Source organism: Lonchura striata, chromosome 5 (assembly GCF_050655825.1).
Source record: "Lonchura striata isolate lonStrDom1 chromosome 5, ASM5065582v1, whole genome shotgun sequence".
NCBI classification, from domain to species: domain Eukaryota; kingdom Metazoa; phylum Chordata; class Aves; order Passeriformes; family Estrildidae; genus Lonchura; species Lonchura striata.
This window is the reverse complement of record NC_140707.1, coordinates 6,611,491-6,637,564: the sequence shown is the minus strand read 5'-3', so window position 1 is coordinate 6,637,564 and position 26,074 is coordinate 6,611,491. Positions and strand designations below refer to the sequence as shown.

The window sequence follows — 26,074 nt, the reverse complement described above, 5'->3', positions numbered from 1 at the left end:
AAGTGAGATTGTGCTTTGATTGCAACCAAAGGTTTTCCCAGAGCAGGAACAAGGGTGGGTGAGTCCCAGCAGGACAGGCTACAGGGAATGGCCCAGGTCTGGCTCCAAGCAGCCTCTCCTGACTTGTCCCTGTCCTTTCTCCATGAACAGGTGCCCATGTGCAGCCACAGCAAATGTCCAACAGCAGCTCCATCAGCCACTTCCTCCTGCTGGCACTGGCAGACACGCGGCAGCTGCAGCTCCTGCACTTCTGCCTCTTCCTGGGCATCTCCCTGGCTGCCCTCCTGGGCAACGGCCTCATCATCAGCGCCGTAGCCTGCGGCCACCACCTGCACACGCCCATGTTCTTCTTCCTGCTCAACCTGGCCCTCAGTGACCTGGGCTCCATCTGCACCACTGTCCCCAAAGCCATGCACAATTCCCTCTGGGACACCTGGAACATCTCCTACGCAGGATGTGCTGCACAAGTTTTTTTCTTTCTGTTCTTCCTCTCAGCAGAGTTCTATCTCCTGACCATCATGTGCTACGACCGCTACGTGTCCATCTGCAAACCCCTGCACTACGGGACCCTCCTGGGCAGCAGAGCTTGTGCCCACATGGCAGCAGCTGCCTGGGCCAGTGCCTTTCTCAGTGCTGTGCTACACACAGCCAATACATTTTCCCTGCCTCTGTGCCATGGCAATGTCCTGGGCCAGTTCTTCTGTGAAATCCCACAGATCCTCAAGCTCTCCTGCTCCAAGTTTTATCTCAGGGAACTTGGGCTTCTTGTGGCTACTGGTAGTTTGTCATTGTGTTGTTCTGTGTTCATTATTTTCTCCTATGTGCAGATCTTCAGGGCTGTGCTGAGGATCCCCTCTGAGCAGGGACGGCACAAAGCCTTTTCCACCTGCCTCCCTCACCTGGCCGTGGTCTCTCTGTTTGTCAGCACTGGTGTATTTGCCTACCTGAAGCCTCCCTCAAAGTCCTCCCCATCCCTGGATCTGTCCCTGTCAGTTCTGTACTCGGTGGTGCCTCCAGCCCTGAACCCCCTCCTCTACAGCCTGAGGAACCAGGAGCTCAAGACTGCAGTGAGGAGACTGATGACTGGATGGTTTCAGAAACATTAAATAGCTGGCCAATTTCTGCAAATCACTTGTAATAAAAGTAATCTTTGATACAAATTGTTGGTTTCATTATAGAGGTGCTTTTTTACTTTGTTTTAGGTTTTTCAGATTGCCCACAAAAAAGTATCATTGTTTGTGCCATTTCTCATTTTGTTTACCTCCACCTTCCCTGTGCCCGCAAACTGTGTCAATGAGGGGTTGAACTCTTGGTGGATTTAAGGAACTAAATTATCTCCCAGCAGAGTTTTCTGCAGAGATGCCCTTTTGCTGCATTCTCTGGAGCTGCAGCAGCAATGTCTGTGTGTAGAGCTGGGGCAGATCAGTGCTGGCACAGCAGCTCTGGTCCTGCTGGCCACACCATTCCTGATCCAGGCCAGGAGCCATTGGCCTTCTTGGCCACCTGGGCACTCTGCTGGTTCATGTCCAGCCTGCTGTCCATCAGTCCCTGCAGGTCCCTTTCTGCCTGGCTGCTGTCCAGCCACTCTGTCCCCAGCCTGTAGCGCTGCAGGGGTTGTTGTGCCCAAAGTGCAGGACCCGGAACTTGGACTTGTTAAACCTCACCTTGCTGGATTTGGGCTCTGGATCCAGCCTGTCCAGGGCCCTGTGCAGAGCCCTCCTACCCTCCAGCAGATCCACCTTGGTTTCATCTGCCAAGATGTCCTTGGTTCCAAGGGGCCCCTCAGTGTCACCATGTCCCTTTGGATTCACCAGGCCCTGCACTGTCACACTGGTCTCCTTGGTTCCATGGGGCCCCAAAATGTGACAATGGACTCCTTGGCTCCATGGGGTTCACAGTGTCACAATGTTCTCGTTGGTGCCGCAGTTTCACAGTGGCCCCTTGGTTCCATGGGGCCCCAGGGTGTCACAAAGGCCCCATGGTCACATGAGGTCCCACTGTCACAATGCTCTCTGTGCTTCCACAAGTCCCCTCAGTGTCACAATGGACTCCTTGTTTCCACGAGGCCACACAGTGTCACAAGGGCCTTCCAGATTCCCTGAGGCCCCAGAGTGTCACAGTGGCCCCTTGGTTCCATGAGGCCCCGCAGTGTCAGAAGGGCCCCTTGGTCCCACTGGGCCCTGGATTCTCCCAATGCTCTCCTTGGTTTGGCAGTGTCAGAGTGGTGAAACCCCTTGGTCACACGCGGCCCCGCAGTGTCACAATGGCCTCTGTGGTTCCACCAGGACCCAGTGTCACGGGGACTCCCTGGTTCCATTTGGCCCCAGAGCACCACAATGGAGCCCTGGTTCTATGGGGCTGCACAGTGTCCTCTTAGTTCCACGAGGACCTGCAGTGTCACAATGGCCCCAGAGTGTCCCAATCATCACAGAATGACAGAATCAAATAGTCTGGAAAAGACCTTTGGGATCACCAAGTCTAACCAATGCCCTAATACGGACTTGTCACCCAGACCATGCCACTGAGTGCCACTGGAGAGGGACAGTGACTCTGCCACCTCCCCCCTGGCCTGCCCATTCCAATGCCCACTCACCCTTTCTGTGAAGAACTTCTTCCTCTTGTCCAGCCTAAACCTCCTCTGGTGCAGCTGAAGGCTGTGTCTTCTTGTCCTGCCCTCCAGCAGATCCACACTCACACCCAAGTTGGTGTCATCTGCAAATTTGGGGATGGTGGGCTCAATCCCCTCACCCAGATCATCGGTGAAGATGTCAAACAGGACTGGGCCCAACACAGATCCCTGGGGGACAGCACCAGGGACTGGACACCAGCTGGGTGCAGCACCATCCCCACCCCTCTCTGGGCCCAGCCTCCAGCCAGCTCTTCCATCTCCCAGCCAGGAGGGAACCTGCCCAAGCCGTGGGCTGCAGCTTTTCCAGGGAATGCTGTCACAGACAGTGTCCATGGCTTTGCTGAAGTCCAGATGGACACATCCACAGCCTTGCCCACATCCACAAGTGGGTCACCTGGTTATAAAAGGAGATCAGGTTGCTCAGGCAGGACCTGCCCCTCTTAAATCCACTCTGGCTGGCTGTGACCCCTCGGCCATCCTGTGGGTGCCCTGTGGTGGCTCTCAAGGTGATCTGTTCCATCACCTTTCCAGGCACCAAGGTCAGGCTGACAGGCCTGGAGCTCCCCAGATCCTCCTTCCAGCCCTTCTTGGGGATGGGCTCACACTGGCACCTCCAGTGCTCTGGGACCTCCCTGGTGAGCCAGGACTGATGGTAAATGATAGGGAGCAGCTTGGGGAGCTCATCCACCAGGTCCCTCATCCCCCTAGGATGGATCCCATCTGATCCCATGCACCTTTGAGCATCTGTGTGGCTCAGCAGGTCAGCAGCTGCTTCCTCCTGGATTACAGGGGTCTGTCTTTCTCCTTGTGTCCCTCTTCCAGCTCAGGAGAACTCTTGTCCTGAGGCCAACCTGTCCATATGTCGAAAATCGAGACAAAGAAGATGTTAAGTAGCCTGGCCCTTTCCTTATCTTTAGTTACTATGTTCTGCACTGCTTCCAATAAAGAGTAGAGGTTCTCCTTCTCCCTCCTTTTGCTATTCATGTTTTTATAAAAACAGTTTTTATTCTTTTTACAGAAGCTACCTGGTTAATTTCCAACTAAGCTTTCAGCTCTCTCCTTTTCTTTCTTCATAACCTAACAACATCCTTAAACACTTCATGCATTGCCAGTCCTTTTTTCCCCTGAGTTCCCACAAAAGCTCCATGGGCAGCCAGGCCAGTCATTTTCCTCAACAGCTCATCTTTTGCCACACTGGGACAAGTTGCTCCTTCCCCCTTAAGATTACTTTCTGGAAATGTGTCCATCCTTACTGGACCCCTTGGTTTTTAAGGGCTGTTTCCCTTAAAAAATCAGTACCTGATTCGAGACTCCCTAAAACAGCATCCTAAACAGGCCAAAGTCTGCCCTTCCTAATTCCAGTGTGGAAGTTTTGTTGCTGCCCCTCCTTCTTTCACAGATCATTGAAAACTTGATTATTTCATGGTCACTGTGCCACAGGCAGCCTCTGACCCCCACATCTGCCACCAGCCCTTCTCTGTTTGTGAACAGCAGGAGACAGAGCTTTCCTTGGGAGTGGGAGTGTTACCAAAAATTCAGTAAAATAGAAAACTGCTTAACACCAGTGCAGCATTAAGAAGCAGCATTCTTTATTCAGCCGGATGCATGGGGGATAGCTCCTCCCAAAGCCGAGCATGCTGAGTACAGGAAAGTTTCCGTTCATATTCTGTATTTTGCACACATATTCATGTATTGTGCTGGACTAAACACACATGTGATAATCATTTCCCCAAAAGAATTAACATATTTCCCCTACCCTTTTGCATGCCTTTCTCTGTCCTGGGGGTCTCTCTGGTGGTCCCTGGTGGTTGTGGACCCCAATGTTCCCGTGGGCCTGGCTGAGCTGGCAGGACACTGAGGCTGGTGAACTTCCAGTTCCCCTTCTCACCCAATGGTCATTGTGTGGTTTTCATAGGCCCTGGGTTTTGGAGAAGAAGCTCCAGGTGTCAGCTCACCTCGTGGAGACAATTTATCATCTGATAACAATTGGTCACAGAGTGGGCTGTGACATCACAGAGTGGGTTATGTGAGGTCATCAAGCAGTGATGGCACCATAGACTGTCCCTGTAACATCAGAGCTGGCTGTGACATCATAGGGCAGAGGTCTGACATCACAGAGCGGACTATGACATCACAGAGTTGTCTGTGACATCAGAGACCAGCTGTGTGACATTACAGAATGGGCTGTGACAACACAGACCAGACTGTGACATCCCAGAGGGGCTGTGTGACATCCCAGAGGGGCTGTGTGACATCCCAGAGGGGCTGTGTGACATCCCAGCAGGGCTCTGTGAGGTCACTGGGTTGGTCACTCCGTCCCAGCTCCCCCTCACAGTTTCTCCCAACAAGTCCAATGCTGTTCATGCCCAGCAGGGTCCCTGTCCCCTGGTATCCCCCCGGTCCCCCTGGAGCCACAGCCTCCACCAAAGGATGTTCCACAGGATCCACCCCCGAGCCTGACAAGGGGAAAAGGGGCCAGGGCTGTGTGACCAGGACATAAAGGACGTGGATTATCCAGGTCCCTGTGGCCTGGGTTGGGTTCCCTAGGGCAGGAAAGATGTCTGGCAGCTGGAGCAGGGTTAGGGAAGGGCCTCCAAGGTGGGGCTGGAGCCCTTGGGCTGTGAGAAGAGGCTGAGGGAGCTGGGCTTGTCCAGCCTGGAGCAGGAAAGGCTGAGGGGCTCCTCATCCCAGCCTGGCAGTGCCAGCGAGGAGGGGATGAAGAACACAGAGCCAGGCTGTTCACCAGGGGGCCTGGTGGGAGACAAAAGCCAATGGGTGGAAGGGGAAAGAGGGGAGATCAGCCAGGGCAGGAGGAGATGAAATCAGTCAGGCTGGTTTCAGCATTTCCTCAGCACCAAAAGCAGCCTGACCTCCCTTCTCCATCCAACACTGACAGCCTTACAAATCAGGAATTGTTTGAGATGTTTCCTCCCACTCCAGGATGAGCATCCTGATGCAACAACTTAACTGTGTTTATATCTATCAGAGAACCACGTTTGTCTAAAATCAGTTTTAGTGTGGAAATCACTTGTGGATGGTGGACTCATAAGACACTGCTGGGATGTTGCACATAGCTCAGGGAGGAGCGTGATTGTTATTAAACTGTGTCCTCTTCAACTATGGTCTGTTGGCCATGAAGAGAAACCTTTCTGTGCCTCTGAGTCTCACCAGTTCCTGACCCCCACAGGACACAAACCTGATGAGTTGTGGTTCCCACTCCAGTGGTGGCACATGGAGCTCCCTCCATCACCAGAGCAGATCTCCCTTGTCCCAGAAAGTCCCTGGCAATGCAGGGATGAAGGAAACAGGACAGGCTGTGGGGATCAGGGGCAGGGCAGACCCAGGGAGAATAATGACTTTTGCATTTGATGGAGCTGTGCCTTCCCTTGGCTTTGTTGGCTGGCAATAAATGAACATCCCTCTGTGTCTGGGGCAGCTCCTTCTCCAAGGAAAGCAGGTGGGAGTTGGAGCCCAGGAGCTGAAACCTGCAGGTGCAGCCTGGGCTGGAGGGAGCTCAGATTTGCACAAGGCTGCTCTGAGTGCCAGGGTTTGGATGGGGGAAATGGTGGGGTGGGGGTAGGGACAGAGTCTGATGGATTGTCAGCCAGAAAGGGTCTTGATTTTCATATCTATTCCAATTGCATGGGGAGGTACTTGGATTCAGTGTCAATTGGAGATTGCACATATCAATGTATTAACTAAAAAATCAAAATGGGACCTAAAAAATGGTTTCTCACTCCCTGTGTAAATAAAATTCATTCATTTCAACTACACTAATGGAATCCACCTAACCAACCACAAAGAATTTGAAAACCTAATTCAAATTATTCCCAGAGGCTTAGCTTGTTAAGGTGTTCTGAATGTTAATGAGCCCTGGGGCACTGAATTCCTGCACTGAAGAGCTGAAGGCTGAAGAAGCCTCTGGAGCAGTAAAATTCAGCAGCAGCCTCCAAGTTGCTGAGGATGTCAGCAGCCCCCACTGAGGCCATCCCTGCCCAGAGGCCCTGGGGGAATGGGCAGACAAGGAGAGCGTCCCTGGGGCTGGGGCAGCAGAACTCAGAGGCACCAGCGGCTCCAGCTGGGAAATGGAGTGTGGGATGGGGCTGTGAAAGCCCTGCCTGGGCTGTGCCAAGCAGGACACACAAGCCCTGACCCCCATCCACTAAAAAACTCTATCTGGAGAAGACATTTAAAAGGATTGACAATAATTTGTGTACCCTGAGTTTGATGCACTGGAGAAATACCAACAAGAGATTCTCAGGAGCTCTAAACAACCAAATAGCCTTTACTGGGAACTTTAGAAAGCCAGAGAAACTTTGGCAAACATTTTAATATGGCATTCAATCAACAAAAAACACTTCTCAAAGCATTACATTGGCCCATTGAACTTCACAAACACTAAGCTTGTTCAATTTTAACTTAACATTTGCCAGAGGAGGGAGTTTGAAGACACAGAAAGAGAGAAAGACAAATAAGGTTTAGAGAAGCACATGCAGAACTACCAAGTCCTGGATTCCAGCAATGTTCAGATGGAAATTCCAAGAGGAGGTAGGGTCAAGATGTGTGCTTGCCTTGTGGTCAGCCTTAAACACCCCTTGGTCTTCCTGGGCCCTTCCCCCAGGTGGGACTTGGGGTCATTTGGTCACTCAGGAGCTGGGCTGGGGCTCCAGAGTTGGCCGTGGGGCATTGCCTGTGCTGTGCCAGGGACTGGCAGACAGTGCTGGGCTGGGATAGAGGCTCTGGGGGGATTGGGGTTCCAGGGCAGGGCAGTGCTGGGGTTCCAGGGCAGGGCAAGGCTGGACCTGCCCCTTCCTTCCCCCCCCCTCCCCCCCCCCCAAAATGTTTCCAGCCAACAATCTCCTCCAGTCTGTCACAGTAGGCAATGTTGGAGGTGAAATCCCAAGGGCATTGGACAAGAAGGAGAGTTCTTTTCCATAGGAAGGAATACGGCCCAAAAGCTTATCACAGCTGAAACCTAACAGGACTTCTACCTTAACTTTAACTTCTACCTTCAACTTCACAATTTAGCTGAAGAACAGAGGTTAACAGTATTTAGCCTAACTTAAAACCTATGACTTTGCAATTAAATAGAGGAATAAAATTTAACAATCTTCAACTTAGCTTATAATTTATATTAAACATAACAACTTTGCAAAATAACAACTCCTAGCAGCATTTAGTTCACTTAGACCTTGTGATTTAACCTCACTTACAGGTCTGACTGGCTCAGCTATCCAAGGCAGTCAGACCCCTCAGGGAGCAGCATTTCTGCCACATTTCCCCAGCACAGGCACCTGTGAGAAATTCCCCTGAGGGCAGGGAAATGCTCCCTGGGGATGCTTTGGCATCTCCCCAGCAGGGAAGGGTTGAGCCTGGAGGAGTGGGGGGATCGCCCAGGCTCCCTCGTTGTTGGGGATCCCCAGTGCAGCAAACGGGAGAGTTCCCGGCTCGGAGAGGCCCCACTCAGAGGGAGTCGCTGGCCCAGGAGAGCTCCAAGGGCTCCTTTTGGAGCGCTGTTTGTAGGGCCCCAAGAGAGGGGCTGCAGTCCCAGCCATGTTTCATCCTGGCCGCACTTGGCATCAGCAGCTTTCTTTGTCAGGCTGAGAACAGGGATGTTGTGCCACTGAGGGAACACAAACAGTTCCCAGGGCTGCTCCTAAAGCAGCCAGGAGCTGGCTGGGCAGCAGCAGTGCCTGGAGCAGAGCGTGTTTGTGCTGAGCTCCAGAGGAGCTGAGCCCAGGGGCTGCTGGCCAAGGCCGAGGCCAGCGAGCATTTCTCAGCTGGCAGGGCGGCCTGAGAAGGGGAGGGGGGAATGCACCAGACCAGGAACCGTGGGACCAAGGGACCATTGTGACACTGTGGGGCCTGTGAGACCAAGGGGCCATTGTGACACTGTGGGGCACCATGGAACCAAGGGACCATTGTCACACTGTGGGGCCTGCGAGACCAAGGGACCATTGTGACACTGTGGGGCCTCTGGGACCAAGGGACCATTGTGACACTGTGGGGCTCCATGGAACCAAGGTTCCATTGTGATTCCACAGGGCATCAGGGAACTGTGGAGACCATTATGACTCTCTGGGGTGTCATGGGACCAAGGGACCATTGTGACACTGCAAGACCCCAGGGAGCCTTGCACAAGGTCCATTGTGACATTGCAAGGCCTCATGGAATCATGGAGACACCATTAAGAGACTTCACAGCCTCATGGAATCAAGGGGCTGTTGTGACTCTTTGGGGCACCATGGAACCAAGGAGATCATTGTGACACTGGGGGGACTCATGGGATCATGGAATACATTGGGACACAAAGAGGACCCATGGAATAAGCAAAGCATTGTGACACTGTGATGCCTCATGGCACCAGTGAGACCATTGTGACCCTGGAGGTCCCCACAGAACCAAGAGGACCATTGTGACACTGTGGGGCCTCGTGAAACCAAGAGGCCTTTGTGGCACTGCAGGGCTGCAGGGAACCAAAGGTCCATTGTGACACTGGAGGGCCTCGTGTCATCAGTGCTCCATTGTGACCCTGTGGAGCCAAAGGAGATCATTGTGACACCACAAATCCCCAGGGCCCAAAGGTCCATTGTGACACTGTGGGCCTCATGGAACAGAGGAGTCCCATGTCATTGTGGAGCCTGCGGAATCTCAGAGACCATTGTGACACTTGAGGGCCCCAAGGAACCAAGGGAACACGAAACAGGTCTGGCTGGTTTGGCCTCCAGGGGCTGCCTGACAGCTTGGCACCTGCAGGGTCTCTTCTCATCTGCTATTGAAGCACTGGGGCTCGGGGCTTTCCTTCCTATGGAAAAGAACTCTCCTCCTCTAGGCACACATGGCCAGAATTGGGATTTCCCCTCCATTTCCTTATATCCAGGCATTGTTCCCATGAACATATTGCCAGGAGAAAACTGGCAGGCAGTCATTTGAGAACGGTCACTGCTTATCTGCCTCCAAAACACAGGGGAAGTCTCCACGCTTTCCTTCCTTTGGGAAAGAACTTTCCTGCTTCTCCAGGTGCCATGGCCAAAATTTAGATTGTCTCCAAAATTCCTTATCTCCAAAAACTGCCCCCGGACAAAATCTGCCATTCCTGAAAAGTCTGGCTGGCCTTGGCCTAAAGAGGCTCTCACCTGCCTTCCAAACAGTGGGGCTCTGTGCTTTCCTTCCTGTGGAAAAGAGCTGTCCTTCTCCTGCAGGTGTCAATGGCCATATTGGGATTTCACCACCAATGTTGACTGTTGTGACAGACTGGAGGAGATTGTTGGCTGGAAACATTTCATGTGTGGGGGACGAAGGCACAGATCCAGCCTTGCCCTGCCCTGGAACCCCAGCACTGCCCTGCCCTGGAACCCCAATCCCCCCAGAGCCTCTATCCCAGCCCAGCAGTGTCTGCCAGTCCCTGGCACAGCACAGGCAATGCTCCACAGCCACCTCTGGAGCCCCAGCCCAGCTTCTGAGTGACCAAATGACCCCAAGTCCCACCTGGGGGAAGGCCCAGGAAGACCAAGGGGTATTTAAGGCTGACCACAAGGCAAGCACACATCTTGACCGTACCTCCTCTTGGAATTTCCATCTGAACAATCCTGGAAACCAGGAGTTGGTAGCTGAGTGTGTGCTTCTCTGTATTTTATTTTTCTCTCTTTCTGTATCTACCTCTTCTATTTCTGTACTCTTGCAAATTTTGATTAACTTAAAATTGAACAGCCTTAGAGTTTGTGAAGTTGAATGGGCCAAGTTAATGCTTTGAGATGTTATTTTTGTTGATTGAATGCCATATTAAAATGTTTGCCAAAGTTTCTCTGATTTTTATAAATTTCCCAGTAAAGGCTGTTTTGTTGCTTAGAGCTCCTGAGAAACTCTTGATAGTATTGCTCCAGTGCATCCAACTCAGAGGACACAAATTATTGTCATTCCTTTTAAATGTCTCCTTGAGAGAGTTTTTTAGTGGATGGGGGTCAGGGCTTGTGTGTCCTGCTTGGCACAGCCCAGGCAGGGCTTTCACAGCCCCATCCCACACTCCATTTCCCAGCTGGAGCCGCTGGTGCCTCTGAGTTCTGCTGCCCCAGCCCCAGGGATGCTCTCCTTGTCTGCCCATTCCCCCAGGGTCTCTGGGCAGGGATGGCCTCAGTGGGGGCTGCTGACATCCTCAGCAACTTGGAGGCTGCTGCTGAATTTTACTGCTCCAGAGGCTTCTTCAGCCTTCAGCTCTTCAGTGCAGGAATTCAGTGCCCCAGGGCTCATTAACATTCAGAACACCTTAACAAGCCAAACATCTGGGAATAATTCAATTTAAGTTTTCAAATCTCAGACAGATCTCCGTAGTATATTGTAAGTGAATGCATTATAGATACAGAAACAGTGAGAAAAGTTTTTTTAGCTCCTGTTTTGCTTTTTTTCCCAGTTAATACATTGATACGTGCAATCTCCAATTGACACTGAATCCAAGTACCTCCTCCTGCAGTTTGAATAGATAGGAAAATCAAGACCCTTTCTGGCTGACAATCCATCAGACTCTGTCCCTACCCCCACCCCACCATTTCCCCCATCCCAGCCCTGGCACTCAGAGCAGCCTTGTGCAAATCTGAGTTGCCTCCAGCCCAGGCTGCACCTGCAGGTTTCAGCTCCTGGGCTCCAACTCCCACCTGCTTTCCTTGGAGAAGGAGCTGCCCCAGACACAGAGGGATGTTCATTTATTGCCAGCCAACAAAGCCAAGGGAAGGCACAGCTCCATCAAATGCAAAAGTCATTATTCTCCCTGGGTCTGCCCTGCCCCTGATCTCCACAGCCTGTCCTGTTTCCTTCATCCCTGCATTGCCAGGGACTTTCTGGGACAAGGGAGCTCTGCTCTGGCTATGGATCGAGGTCCAAGTGCCACCACTGCAGTGGGAACCACAACTCATCAGGTTTGTGTCCTTTGAGGGACCAGGTACTGGTGAGAGTCAGATGCACAGAAAGGTTTCTCTGCATGGCCAACATAAAAAATGTGAAATGATAAAATTTAATAAACATCAAAATACTTCCCTGAACTTCTTGTGGCATTCCAGCCACATCTGATATGTCCACCATTCACAAGTGACTGGCATAGAGGAAGGATTTTAGACAAATACATAAGATAAGAAAGATAAAAATACAACTAAGATGCTGACGAAGGAGTTACTTAAATTTCTGAAAGATTGGGCAACTCTCTGAAGCCCAAAGTATGATACCACTCAAGGGAGACAAATTTGAATGACTAGAGAAAAGATGCAGGAGGAAATCTGGGAGCAATGGGAAGGACATAAATCCAGCTGCTCTAAATGAAGAGATGTCCTTAGAAATGGTCATCTAAACAGGAGAGCTGGAGACACCTGAAGAGAGAGAGGGTAATGAAATATTAGACTGAATGTTGGTGGCCAAGGTAGAGGGGAAGATCAATATTTCTTCTTCTGCCATCAGTAGAAGAATCCAGTAGATCCAGGAAATTTCTGTTCCTGCAGGGAATACTTTGCCATATTTTTGCCATCAAATAACCCAGATAATAAAGATTTACTTGCATATTATGAAACTACCAGGTATTAAAACTTGTGCCCCTTTCCAGGCAGACATTGATGCGCAGAAAGCATCTAAAACTCAAAGACAAAATGAGTTATAAAGTATGTGTTTTTCCAGCTGGACACATGCAGGATACTTCTGTAAAGGAATGAGTATCTAATTGCTCTCAGCATTCTTTTTTATCCTCTAAAATGTTACATATACATAAGGTTTTGCAATACATCAATGCATATTCATTTCCTGGCTCCACCTTGTCCTGCTTCATATGCTAATCAGCTTATCAGTCCCTTCTGCATTTATACTTGTCTCTGGTGGTTGTCTTGGAGATTGCAGGGGGATGAAGTAAGTGGTCTTCATCAAAGTTCACCTTCTCACCCCATCTTCATGTGCAAGCTTATAGATCCTTTGATCACAGTCCAAACCGTGAGGTTGGTCTAATCTGGTTTGGGGCTCCGAGGAGCTGTGTTATCCTGGTAGCCTTGTAAATTTGTCCTGTTTTGATGAACATCATCCTTCCCTTATCACACATGCTTTCATTCTTTCATATTGCTCCTGCATGTGCACCCTGTCTTCCCTTTGCAGGCAGTTAGCACAGTAGAATGCAGCAAATATTAAACAATATATATATCATCTAAATATCTATTTGTAATCAATACCCATCTAATTCCTAACCCCATGTCCCAAAATAATTTGTGTGCCCATGAACAGGCAGTGCCACTTGTGCCCTGAGGTGCCGAGATGGGACTGGATCTCTCAGAGAGGCGCTGAGGGAGAGCAGAGCACCTTGCAAGCTGCAGGTCCCTGCCAGCCCCGCAGGGCTCCTGTGCCATCAACATCTGCTCTGCTCCAGTCTGGAACAGGGCCCAGCACGGTGCCGGGACCATCAGAGAGCTGAGGTGTGTGCTGGAATTCCATGCCCTCCCCATGGCACAGCAGCTCTGCATTTCCCTGCTCCAGCCTTGGTCTCCAGCACAGCCATGGAGGCTCTTTGGGCTCCTGAGTGTTCCTGCAGCCCCCAAGGGCAGCTGAGCTCTGCCTTGGGCACAGGCAGCCCTGGCCAGTGCAGGCCATGCTCAGCAATTCCTTGTCTGTGCCCGGCCTTGCTGCCAGCCCCGGCAGCGGCTGCGTGGCCCCTCGGTGGCCCTGTGCTGGCCCAGCCATGGTGCCACAGCCCCTGTGCAGCCCAGCCCAGGACAGGAGCATTGCGGCTGGGAACGGCCCCTGTGCCGTGGGGCCCTGGGCAGCCTTGGGGCTCTGTGCCCCATGGCCTCCCTGCTGGGCAGCCTCTGCCAGCTCCTGCCGAGCCCGTGGCACCTGTGGGGCTGCACAGACAGCCCTGCCCGGGCTCTGCCGGCCTCGGGGCCAGCAGAGAGGCGGCCAGGGCTGGCCATGGCCGGGAACAGGCCCTGAGCCCCGCAGGAGGATGGAGCTGGGCCACAGCCAAACTCAGCCCAGGGCAGAGCTGGGCTCAGCAGCCAGGGCTGCCCAGGGCTGGCACAGACAGAGGCTGGCGCTGACAAATGTCCTGGGCCCCTCCCTGCTCTGTCCGTGCCCCAAGGGCACAGAGCAGCCTCCTCTCTCGGGCTCTTGCCTGTTTTCAATGCCTGCCCAGGCGCTGGCCCTGCCCCACAAGGCCTGGGCTGAGTCCTGCCCCTGCCCGCTCAGCCAGGCTGAGATGGACACTGATGGTTTCTGTGCCAGGCTCTCCCAGCCCAGCCCAGCTCCCTGCCAGCTCTGCCAGCTGCCCTGAGCTCTGGGCAGCACCAAGGGCCTCTCCCCAGCACAGCCCAGCCGGCTCTGGCCCCACAGCTCTGCTCAGCCCAGGCTGCTCTGGGCACTGCCCCACGGCCTCAGCCCCTGCCAAGGGCACAGCAGCAGCTGCAGCTCAGCCAGGACTCAGCCCCACCATGGGGGAAGGGGCTTGGCCAAGGCCAAAGGAGCTCCCTGGCTGCCCTGCTCCCCTCTGCCTGAGGTGCTGAGAGCTCTGCAGCCCCTCCTGCCATCCCATCTGCCCAGGCCAGCACAAGAGCCCCGGCCCTGGGGCCCTCCAGAGCTGCTCCTGCTCCAGGCCCAGGGCCCATCCCAGAGCTGGGGCAGCCACAGAGCTGTGCCCATTGCTGCTCATTGCTGCTCTGATGGGGATGGATCCTCAGACACTTGGAGGCTGCTGATGAATTTTACTATGCCAGAGGTCTCTTCCTTCTTGAGCTCTTCAATTCAAGGAGAAAAGCTCATAAAAATTTGTTCAAAACATCCAAACACTAAAAGACCCTGAGAATAATTTAAGCTTTCAATTCTTCTTTGGCTAGTTAGACAGATTTCAGAAATGTATTCAAATGAATATAGTATATTAAAAAAAAAGCACAGAGAATTGTTCTTTTCCTGTTTATGGATTGATATCAGCAATGTCCAATTGATATTGATGCCCAGCACCTCGTAATACAGTCTGAACAGATAAGAAAATCAACACCCTTCATGGCTGACAAGCAATCAGATTTTGTCCCCACTCCCTCCCCACCATTTCCCTCATCCCACCCCTGGCACTCAGAGCAGCTGAGGCATGGAGTCACATCCAGGGGTGTCCCCAGGGCTCAGGACTGGGGCCAGGTCAGTGAAATCTCTTTATTGCTGATCTGGATGAGGCCATTGAGGGCAGCCTCAGGCAGTTCCATGTGAGCCCAGGCTGGGTGGGAGTGTGGCTGTGCTGGAGGGCAGGAAGCTCTGCAGAGGGATCCGGACAGGCTGGAGCCATGGGCCCAGGACAATGGGATGAGGTTCAACAAGGCCAAGGGCCAGGTCCTGCCCTGGGCTCACAACCACCCCAAATCCCTGGCCATGCCCTGCCCCTGATCCCCACAGCCTGTCCTGTTTCCTTCGTCCCTGCATTGCCAGGGACTTTCTGGGACAAGGGTGCTCTGCTCTGGGGATGGAGGGAGCTCCAAGTGCCACCACTGGAATGGGAACCACAACTCATCAGGTTTGTGTCCTTTGGGGGTCAGGAACTGGTGAGACTCAGAGGCACAGAAAGTTTCTCTTCATGGCCAACAGACCATGGTTGAACTATGTGCAGCATCCCAGCAGTGTCTGATGAGTGAACCATCCACAAGTGATTTCCATGCTAGAATGAATTTCTGACAAACGTGGTTCTGTGATAGATATAAACACAGTTAGGTTCTTGTATCAGGATGCTCATCCTGAAGCGGGGTCAAAACAGCTCAAACAATTCCTGATTTGCAAAGCTGTCAGTGGTGGATGGAGAAGGGAGGTCAGGCTGCTTTTCGTGCTGAGGAAATGCTGAAACCAGCCTGACTCATTTCATTTCCTCCTGGCCTGGCTGATCTCCCCTCTTTCCCCTTACACCCATTGGCTTCTGTCTCCCACCAGGCCCCCCAGTGAAGAGCCTGGCTCTGTGTTCTCCCTCCCCTCCTCGCTGGCACTGCCAGGCTGGGATGAGGAGCCCCTCAGCCTTCCCTGCTCTGGGCTGGACAAGCCCAGCTCCCTCAGCCTCTGCTCACAGCCCAAGTGCTCCAGCCCCACCTTGGAGGCCCTTCCCTAACCCTGCTCCAGCTGCCAGACATCTTTCCTGCCCTGGGGAACTCAACCCAGGCCACAGGGACCTGGGTAATCCACGTCCTTGATGTCCTGGTCACACAGCCCTGGCCCCTTGTCCTCATGTCAGGCTCTGGGGTGGATCCTGTGGAACATCCTTGGGTGGAGGCTGTGGCTCCAGGTGGACCAGGGGGATACTGGGGGACAGGGACCCTGCTGGGGATGAACAGCATTGGACTTGTTGGGAGAAACTGTGAGGGGGAGCTGGGACGGAGTGACCAACCCAGTGACCTCACAGAGCCCTCCTGGGATGTCACACAGCCCCTCTGTGATGTCACACAGCCTCTCTGAGATGTCACAGACCATTCTGTAATGTCACACAGCCGGTCTCTGATGTCACAGACAACTCTGTGATGTCACAGTCTGCTCTGCAATTTCAAAGCTCTGTCCTGTGATCTCTAAGCCTGCTCTGGGATGTCACAGAGCTGGCCTATGATGTCATAACTTCTTGATGACATCACATTAACCACTCTGTGATGTCATGGACCATTCTGTCATAGATCACTCATGTGATGTCATAGCCCACTCTTTGACCTCATGTAACCAGATGATAAATTGTCTCCACCAGGTGAGCTGACACCTGGAGCTTGTTCTCCAAAACCCCAGGCCTATGGAAACCACACAATGCCCACTGTGGGACAAGGGGAACTGGAAGTTCACCAGCCTCAGTGTCCTGCCAGCTCAGCCAAGCCCACAGGAACATTGGGGTCCCCGACCACCAGAAACCACCAGAGAGACCCCCAGGACAGAAGAACACATGGGTAAAGGGGAGGGGAAATATGTTAATGATTCTGGGGAAATGATTATCAGATGTGTGTTTAGTCCAGCACAATCAATGGATATGTGTGCAAAATACACAATATGAACAGAAACTTTCCTGTACTCAGCATGCTCGGCTTTGGGAGGAGCTATCCCCCGTGCATCCCCCTGAATAAAGAATGATGCTTCTTAATGCTGCACTGGTGGTAAGGAGTTTTCTGTTTTACTGAATTTTTGGTAACACTGCGCTCACGAGGAAAGCTCTGTCTCCTGCTGTTCACAAACAGAGAAGGGCTAGTGGCAGATGTGGGGGTCGGAGGCTGCGTGGGGCACAGGGACCATTAAATAATCAAGTTTTCAATGGTCTGTGACAGAAGGAGGGGCAGCAACAAAACTTCCACACTGGAATTAGGAAGGGCAGACTTTGGCCTATTTAGGATGCAGGTTTGGGGAGTAAAAAATCAGGTACTGATTTTTTTTAAGGGAAAGAGCCATTAAAAACAAAGGGGTTCAGGAAAGATGGACACATTTTGAGAAAGCAATCTTAACGAGGACGGAGCAGCCTGTCCCAGTGTGGCAAAAGATGAGCTGGTGAGGAAAATCACTGTCCTGACTGCCCATGGAGCTTTTGTGGGAACACAGCGGAAAGCAGAGAGAGCATTAACTTTGGACAGAAGGGCAGGCAACTTAGCAAGTGTTTAAGGAAGTTGTTACATCATGCAGAAAGAGAAAAGGAAAGAGGTGAAATTTCAATTAAAGATTAACCTGGCCACTTCTGTGAAAAATAATAACAAACGTGTCTATGATTAATAGCAAAACATGGTATAAGGAGAACCTCTACTCTTTATTGGATGCAGTGGAAAATAGAGTAACTAAAGATAAGGGAAAGGCTGAGGTACTTAACACCTTGTTTGATTCAATTTTCAATATAGGGAGAGATTGTCCTCAGGACAAGAGTTCTCCTGAGCTGGTAGATGGGCACAGGGAGCAGAACAGCCCCCTGTAATCCAGGAGGAAGCAGCTGGTGACCTGCTGAGCCACTCAGATGCTCACAGGTGGATGGGATGGGATGGGATCCATCCCAGGGGGATGAGGGAGCTGGTGGATGAGCTCCCCAAGCAGCTCCCCATCATTTACCATCAGTTCTGACTCACCAGGAAGGTCCCAGAGCACTGGAGGTGCCAGTGTGAGCCCATCCCCAAGAAGGGCTGGAAGGAGGATCTGGGGAGCTCCAGGCCTGTCAGCCTGACCTCAGTGCCCAGCAAGGTTATGGAACAGATCACCTTGAGAGCCACCACAGGGCACCCACAGGATGGCCGAGGGGTCAGAGCCAGCCAGCGTGGATTTAAGAGGGGCAGGTCCTGCCTGAGCAACCTGATCTCCTTTTATAACCAGGTGACCCACCTGTGGGTGTGGGAAAGGCTGTGGATGTGTCCATCTCGACTTCAGCAAAGCCTTGGACACTGTCTCTGACAGCATTCCCTGGAAAAGCTGCAGCCCACGGCTTGGGCAGGTTCCCTCCTGGCTGGGAGATGGAAGAGCTGGCTGGAGGCTGGGCCCAGAGAGGGGTGGGGATGGTGCTGCACCCAGCTGGTGTCCAGTCCCTGGTGCTGTCCCCAGGGATCTGTGTTGGGCCCAGTCCTGTTTAACATCTTCACCGATGATCTGGGTGAGAGGATCGAGCCCACCATCCCCAAATTTGCAGGTGACACCAAGCTGGGTGTGAGTGTGGATCTGCTGGAGGGCAGGACAAGAAGACACAGCCTCCAGCTGCACCAGGGGAGGTTTAGGCTGGACAAGAGGAAGAAGTTCTTCACAGAAAGGGTGAGTGGACATTGGAATGGGCAGGCTAGGGGGGAGGTGGCAGAGTCACTGTCCCTCTCCAGTGGCACTCAGTGGCATGGTCTGGGTGACAAGGCGGTATTAGGGCATTGGTTGGACTTGATGATCCCAAAGGTCTTTTCCAGCCTATTTGATTCTGTCATTCTGTGATGATTGGGGCACTCTGGAGCCATTGTGACCCTGCAAGGCCTCGTGGAACTAAGAGGACCATGGTGACCCTGTGCAGCCCCATAGAACCAGGACTCCATTGTGGTGCTCTGGGGCCCAATGGAACCAGGGAGTCCCCGTGACACTGGGTCCTGGTGGAACCACAGAGGCCATTGTGACACTGCGGGGCCTCGTGTGACCGAGGGGTTTCATTTCACCACTGTGACACTGCCAAACCAAGGAGAGCATTGGGAGAGTCCAGGGCCCAGTGGAACCAAGGGGCCATTCTGACACTGCGGGGCCTCATGGAACCCAGGGGACATTGTGACACTGCAGGACCTTGTGTAATCAAGGGGCCACTGTGACACTCTGGGGCCTCAGGGAATCTGGAAGGCCGTTGTGACACTGTGTGGCCTCGTGGAAACAAGGAGTCCATTGTGACACTGAGGGGACTTGTGGAAGCACAGAGAGCATTGTGACAGTGTGGGACCTCATGTGACCATGGGGCCTTTGTGACACCCTGGGGCCCCATGGAACCAAGGGGCCACTGTGAAACTGCGGCACCAATGAGAACATTGTGACACTGTGAACCCCATGGAACCAAGGAGTCCATTGTCACATTTTGGGGCCCCATGGAACCAAGGAGACCAGTGTGACAGTGCAGGGCCTGGTGAATCCAAAGGGACATTGTGACACTGAGGGGCCCCTTGGAACCAAGGACATCTTTGTAGATGACACCAAGCTGGATGTGAGTGTTGATCTGCTGGAGCGTAGGAGGGTTCTGCACAGGGCCCTGGACAGGCTGGATCCAGGGCCCAAACCCAACAAGGTGAGGTTTAACAAGTCCAAGTGCCGGGTCCTGCACTTTGGCCACAATAACCCCTGCAGCGCTACAGGCTGGGGACAGAGTGGCTGGACAGCAGCCAGGCAGAAAGGGACCTGCAGGGACTGATGGACAGCAGGCTGGACATGAGCCAGCAGAGTGCCCAGGTGGCCAAGAAGGCCAATGGCTCCTGGCTTGGATCAGGAATGCTGTGGCCAACAGGACCAGAGCTGCTGTGCCAGCCCTGATCTGCCCCAGCTCTGCACACAGACATTGCTGCTGCAGCTCCAGAGAAGGAAACAAAAGGGCATCTCTGCAGAAAACTTTGCTGGGAGATCCTTTAGTTTCTTGAAAGCCACCAAGCGCGCAGCCCCTCATTGACACAGTCTGTGGCCACAGGGAAGGTGGAGAGAAACAAAATCAGAAATGGCACAAAAATGAAATTTATTGTGGACAGTATCAAAAAAGTAAAACAAAGGAAAAAAATCCCCACATCTAGTTCAACACGAAGTATCAAAGATGATGTTTATTTAAAGTGATTTGCTGAAATTAGGCTGGCAGTTTAATGTCCTTGAAAGCATCCAGTCATCAGTCTCCTCACTGCAGCCTTGAGCTCCTGGTTCCTCAGACTGTAGATGAGGGGGTTCAGGGCTGGAGGCACCACTGAGTACAGAACTGACAGGGCAAGATCCAGGGATGGGGAGGAGATGGAGGGGGGCTTCAGGTGAGCAAGTATGCCAGTGCTCATGAACAGAGAGACCACGGCCAGGTGAGGGAGGCAGGTGGAAAAGGCTTTGTGCCATCCCTGCTCAGAGGGGATCCTCAGCACAGCCCTGAAGATCTGCACATAGGAGAAAACAATGAACACAAAACATCCGAAGAGCAAACATGCAGTAACAGCAAGAAGCCCAAGTTCCCTGAGGTGTGAATTGGAGCAGGAGAGCTTGAGGATCTGTGGGATATCACAGAAGAACTGGCCCAGGGCATTGCCATGGCACAGGGGCAGGGAAAATGTATTGGCTGTGTGCAGCAGAGCATTGAGAAAGCCACTGGCCCATGCAGCTGCTGCCATGTGGGCACAAGCTCTGCTGCCCAGGAGGGTCCCGTAGTGCAGGGGTTTGCAGATGGACACGTAGCGGTCATAGCACATGATGGTCAGGAGGAAATACTCTGATCCAAGGAAGAAGAATATCAGAAATACTTGAGCAGCACATCCGTTGTAGGAGATGGTGGTGGTGTTCCAGAGGGAATTGTGCATGGCTTTGGGGACAGTGGTGCAGATGGAGCCCAGGTCACTGAGGGCCAGGTTGAGCAGGAAGAAGAACATGGGCGTGTGCAGGTGGTGGCCGCAGGCTACGGCGCTGATGATGAGGCCGTTGCCCAGGAGGGCAGCCAGGGAGATGCCCAGGAAGAGGCAGAAGTGCAGGAGCTGCAGCTGCCGCGTGTCTGCCAGTGCCAGCAGGAGGAAGTGGCTGATGGAGCTGCTGTTGGACATTTGCTGTGGCTGCACATGGGAATCTGTAAGAAAAAGAATTATTGAATAGTTGAGTGTGGAGAGGACTTTAAATATCCCAGCACAGCTTAGGGGCATCTTCCCCCCACTGCCTGCCCAGGGTTCTTCTGCCTGGAGCTGTCTCTGCCAGCAGCTGCTTCCCTGTGCCCAGGGCTGAGCCCTGCCAGAGCTGCCAGAGCCCAGCCCAGCCCTGGAGGCTCAGCTCTCCCCTGCAGACCCCTCCCAGCTCAGGCACTGCCCAGGAGCAGCTCTGGCTCTGCAAGTTCTGATGATAACATCAGAGCAATCCTGAGCAGGCTGGAAAAAGCACAAAGATGATGCATCTAAGAGGCCCTGTGCTGAATTCTGTTACTGCCTGGTTTATTGAGATGTGAAAAAAAACTTTTTCTCAATATGAACTGAGAGATGCATATCTATGGGGAATTCCCCATCCAGGCAACAAAGATTAGTACATAAGAAAGCAGAAATTTCCCATTTATGCAGTTCCTGTCTTGCTATGCTCCCTGTATAATCCATTTGGAAAAGTTCTGGAGTTAAATGCCATGCTGGGAACAGTCCTGAACAATACAGCATCCTCACCACACAAGGATTACATTCCAAGACTTACCAGCTGTCTCCTTCCCCCCAGATCTTGTCCCCCAGCACTGGGAGCAGCTCCAGGGCCTGCTGAGAGCTGTCCCTGACAGGCAGCAGAGTCCCTGGCCCAGCACAGCGCCCTGGGCTGCAGGACCCTGCTCTGCAGGACAGCCCTGGGCACCCCTGGCTGCTCTGCACAGGAGATGAGCAGAGAATGCACTCACAGGGTCTGTGGGCATTGGCATGTTCCAGCTTTAGGAGATCTCTCCAGGAGCTGCAGCTGCATTGTCCTGCAGCCAGAGGTTCCTGTGCCAAGGGCTGGCAGTGATTCTGCCCCAGGCACTTCTCAGCCCCTTCCCAGCCCTGACTGATTGAAGCTCTCTGTGCCTCTGTGCTGTGCCCGCGCTGGCTGCAGGCAGTGCCCCAGCCCTGCTGGGCTGGCAGAAGAGCTGCTCAGCAAGAGAAATGTGCTTTTGAAGCTCTGCTTGGTTACCAGGATCACCCTCTGTGCCAGGAGCCCGGCCCAGCTCAGCAGCACAGACACAGCACAAGGACTTTAATGACCCTCTGGGGCTTTGTGCTCAGGCCCTGAACATCAGGCCCTGAGAGGGAGCTGCAGAAACCTCTCCAGAGCTCCAAGTCAGAATCCAGCTCCAAAGTTTCTTAGACTTTTAATGGGTCCCACTGAGAGACACGACTGAGAAAGTGTCCCCAGGCCCCAGGCAGAGCAGAAAACTGGAGGCACTGATGACAGGTGGGAAAAAAAAGAAGCCAAGTCTTGGTGCCCTGGGGCACAGCAGGGTCTGTGCCACCAAGGGCTGTGAGGAGACACCTTGTCCTGAGGCCCTGGGGCCTCCTGGCACAGCCCCAGCCAGGCTGGGCACTGTCAGCCCCTGGTCCTGCCCTCAGCATCTCCCCCATGCCCACATCCCAGTGGGGTCAAGGATCTGCCGGAAGGAGTCCCTGGAGAGCCTTGGTCAGGAATGGCCCTGGGGGCTCCTTCATGCTCCCAGGGACTGCAGGTTTTTCAAAGGACTTTGGGTTTGGCTTTTGCCTTGCAGTCTCTGAGAGCTTTGTGCAATCATGGCCTCCAATTATCTGCTTTAATTAGTCCCTGGAGAGGCTTTGTCAGGAACAACACTCAGTGGGGCTCATTAATGCTTCAAGGTACTTCAGTTCTTTTAAGGAACTTGGTGTTTCCCTTTTGATACAGACTTTATGAGATACTGCAGTCAGAACCTCAAATTATCTATTTTAATTAGTCCCTTGAGTGCTTTGCATTGACACTCAGTGGGGCTCCTTAATACTTTGAGAAACTCAGCTTTTGTAAGTTACTTTGGATTTGTGTTTCCACACTAAGAGGTTTTTGTGCCATTTTGAGTCTCTGAGAGGTTTTTGTGTCATCCTGGCCTCCAGTTCTCTCCTCCAAGGAATCTATGAGTAGCCTGTGTTGGGGATGGACCTCAGTGGGACCCATCAATGCCTAGAGAAACTTTGGGGTTTTCTTCTGCCTTTGACTCCTGAACAGGTTTGTGCAATCTCCTCTCAGGCCCTGAGGTTCCAGGGCTCAGCTCCAAATGAACCACAGCGCTTATTAGGATCAAGCAAGTCCTAACAAATGACGGCTCTGCCTTGATTTCCCTCTGGTCTGGGGCAGTTCATCATGAAGTTTCTGTAGCGGTTTTGGTTCACCGATCTGAGATTTCCTGGCCAATGCATCAATTAGTGTGGTGGGTTCAGTATTAGCTAATTACCAGTGCACTCACTAGAATATACTTACTCATTTCCTGCTGTGAGATAGGATTAGGAGAAAGACAAAGTGGGCTCAAAACTTTAAAAGAGTGTAAAGAAAAGTTTATTAACAGTAACTAAATGAAAGAGTAATAAGAATATGAACAAAACTTTCAGAACACTTCCTCTCTCCATACAATCTGAAAATGTAGAGACAAAACCTAAAATTTTAGTCAGATTTCCACCTCTAGAATAGTCTTTCTTCAGTTCACTTAGGGAGAGAAGTGCCTCTTGTTAGAGTTATGGAGACTTTTCCACAAGAAAACAGTTATCTCATGGCTTTTCACTTTCACAAATAGCAGCTGCCCAGAAAATGGTCCCTTGCTTCCAGGAGGCCCTGAGGTGTCACAATGCCCCCTTGGTGACACCAGGCCCTGAAGGGTCCCAATGGTCTCCATGGTTCCATCAGGCCCTACAGAGCCATAATGGTCTCTGGGTCCATGGAGCCCTGTGGTGTCACCATGGCCCCTTGGTTCCATGGGCTCCAGTGGTGCCACAATGATCCCCTTGGTTCCATGAGGTGCCCACAGTGTCCCCGTGGTCGCTGTTAGAGGCTGGATGAGATCCATGTCCCGTGACACCTTGGGATGCTCGGAATGCCCGTGTGGGGCCGGGGGCGGGTCAGGCCTTGGTTTGTGGTGGGACAGAGCCCCGCCCCCAGCCTGGCCTGGCAGAGCTGTCAATCACACAGCAGGGGCAGTGCTGATTGGCTGAGCTGTCAACCAATCACACACCAGCAGCTGGTGCCTACCCTGACTCTGATTGGTCAATCACCTGGCAGTCCCACCCCAGGGGCGGGCCCATGGAGGCCCAGGGGGTTAAAAGCCGGAGCACGAGGCCAGCCCATGGTCTGGATCCTGCCTTCTCTTGGGGTTCCTCTGTTGGTGATTCTGGAACCCGAGCAGTTGGTGCCTGTGTGCGTGTCTTTCTATAGATCAGCTGCCTTTCTGATGTTCTCTATTTCTTCTCCTTCTAATCCTGCTTACCTGGAACATTTTTTGGTAATGTAACATCTTGAGGGTTAAAGGTTTTTAGGTAAAGTGGGCAAAGTTAATGAAGTTAATGCTATGATAAGAGTTTTGTGTTGAAGTGGATGTTGTATTAAACCCTTTGCTCAAGCTCCTTGATTGTCTATATTTTGCCAGTAAAAATTTGTGTCATTTTGACCTCTTAGCTCTGTTGGTTGGAGCATGGTGCTGGTATCGCCCAGGTTGTGGGTTTAATCCCAGTTTGGGTCATTCACTTAAGAGCTGAACTTGATGATCCTTGTGGGTCCCGTCCTACCAAAATATTCTTTGCATCTGGCCATGATGAGAATATCTGGCTGATGTTTCTCTTGTGCAACAAAATCAAGTAAAGGAACCTTTGGTGACCCCAAAGTGTTCTGGGGTGTTACAGCCCTGCAGACTCACAATGGCCTCTTGTTTCCATGAGGCCCCACAGTGTCACACTGGCCCCTTGGTTCCATGAGGATCTGCAGGGTCACACAGGTTTGTGACATTTGTCCCTGCTGCCCCTCACATCCCCCTGCCCCACAAATAGGCCCGAGCCACCCGTGAGGGACAGGCCCTGCTGTGCCAGGCTGGCCTCAGGGCTTGGCCTTTCTGCTTCCCCCAGCCAGCCCAGGCCTTGCTCAGAATTGCAGTTCCCAGCTCTGAGCCTTGGGCTCCCTGCAATCCTGGCCTCAAGGATCTGCTCTCACCAGTCCCTGGGGAGCCTTTGGCAGTCCCTGTCCTCAGTGGGGCCCCGTGATGCTCCAAGGTACTTGGACTTTTGCTTCTGACTCCTTGAGCAGATTTTTCAGTCTTCTCTCAGTGCCTGAATCTCCTGGACTCAGCTGAAGATCCATTGTAGGGTTCATTAAAGTACACAAAACCCTCATTGGGGCGGGCTTCCTCTTCCTGCAATTCTCTACAACTTTTCAGGCCCTGTACAGCAGATTGGAGTCAGTTTAAAGATCCTTTAAGAAGAGAGTTTTAATAAAACATTAATTATTTATTTTAACAGAGCATTTTTTATTTCCCAGTTCGGAGAAGAGCTGATAGAAGCATTCCCCGGGTGATCTTGACACTGAAGTTCTCCTTAGGAGGTCTGGGCATATAGAAGAATGAGCCCCCTGAGGGCTGACCCTGTTTGGACAAGCTGCTCCTCACCCCCAGCCTCACCATGTCTGACATCGCCCACCTGGCACTGACATCCCTGTGCCCTGCAGCAGAACCTTGTCCCTGAGCTCTGCAGCTCCATGTCCCAGCCCATTGCACCGTGTCCCACCTGCTCTCCTCAGGGCTCTGCCTGCACAGGAGAAGTTTTCCTCGTGGGAAGGAAAGAATGGAAAAGCCTGAGCAGGTTTCCTGAACAACAAACCCTGTTGTAGTGCGGCAATGCGCTCCCCTCGCCGCGATTCCCCGAGCGGTGCCGGGCTGGGCGGTGAGAGGGAAGAGAACGGGCGGCCGCTCCCCCTGTGAAGCTCTGCAGTCCCAGTCGGTGGTGCAGGAACAGACGGAGGCGACACGGGACTTGGGGGTGAACAGGATGGTTTTATTCAGTGAGCCCCAAGACCCCCTCAGGAGCGGGAGCAGAGGTTTTATACAAGAATTCAGGGAGACGGGTGTAGGAACAGCAACCAATGAGGGAACAGCAGGGGAGGAGTTTAGGGCAGAACTAACATATCACAAAACTATCAGGGGGAGCAGGGAAGTGAAATAACACAAAATAAGCAATAGGGTTTTGAGTCTCACTAAACAGACAGGGAATGCTCTGGAAGCAGAGGAGGGGGCTAGGATGAATGACAGGGAAGGTTCCAGGGAAAGGGGCAGGGAAAGGGAGGACTGACAACTTGGAGATGAGG

At 52.6% G+C, this 26,074-nt stretch overlaps 3 protein-coding genes across 3 annotated transcripts in view; 1 reads left to right on the top strand and 2 right to left on the bottom strand.

Annotated features, from left to right (window-relative positions):
• Positions 1-26,074, bottom strand: part of LOC146767190 (uncharacterized) — a 162,658-nt gene that overhangs the window by 44,183 nt on the left and 92,401 nt on the right. The window lies entirely within an intron of this gene.
• Positions 174-1,437, top strand: LOC144246409 (olfactory receptor 14J1-like). Its single transcript, XM_077783807.2, has one exon. It carries the CDS (start codon positions 174-176, stop codon positions 1,104-1,106), a length of 933 nt encoding a protein of 310 aa, XP_077639933.2. The 3' UTR covers positions 1,107-1,437.
• Positions 19,564-21,730, bottom strand: LOC146767192 (olfactory receptor 14A16-like). The gene has a single exon (XM_085581179.1). It carries the CDS (start codon positions 20,935-20,937, stop codon positions 19,909-19,911), a length of 1,029 nt encoding a protein of 342 aa, XP_085437305.1. The 5' UTR covers positions 20,938-21,730; the 3' UTR covers positions 19,564-19,908.

Coding starts and splice junctions, on each gene's coding strand:
- LOC144246409 (XM_077783807.2), top strand. CDS start 174: ATGTCCAACAGCAGCTCCATCAGCCACTTCCTCCTGCTGGCACTGGCA.
- LOC146767192 (XM_085581179.1), bottom strand. CDS start 20,937: ATGCCCCTAAGCTGTGCTGGGATATTTAAAGTCCTCTCCACACTCAAC.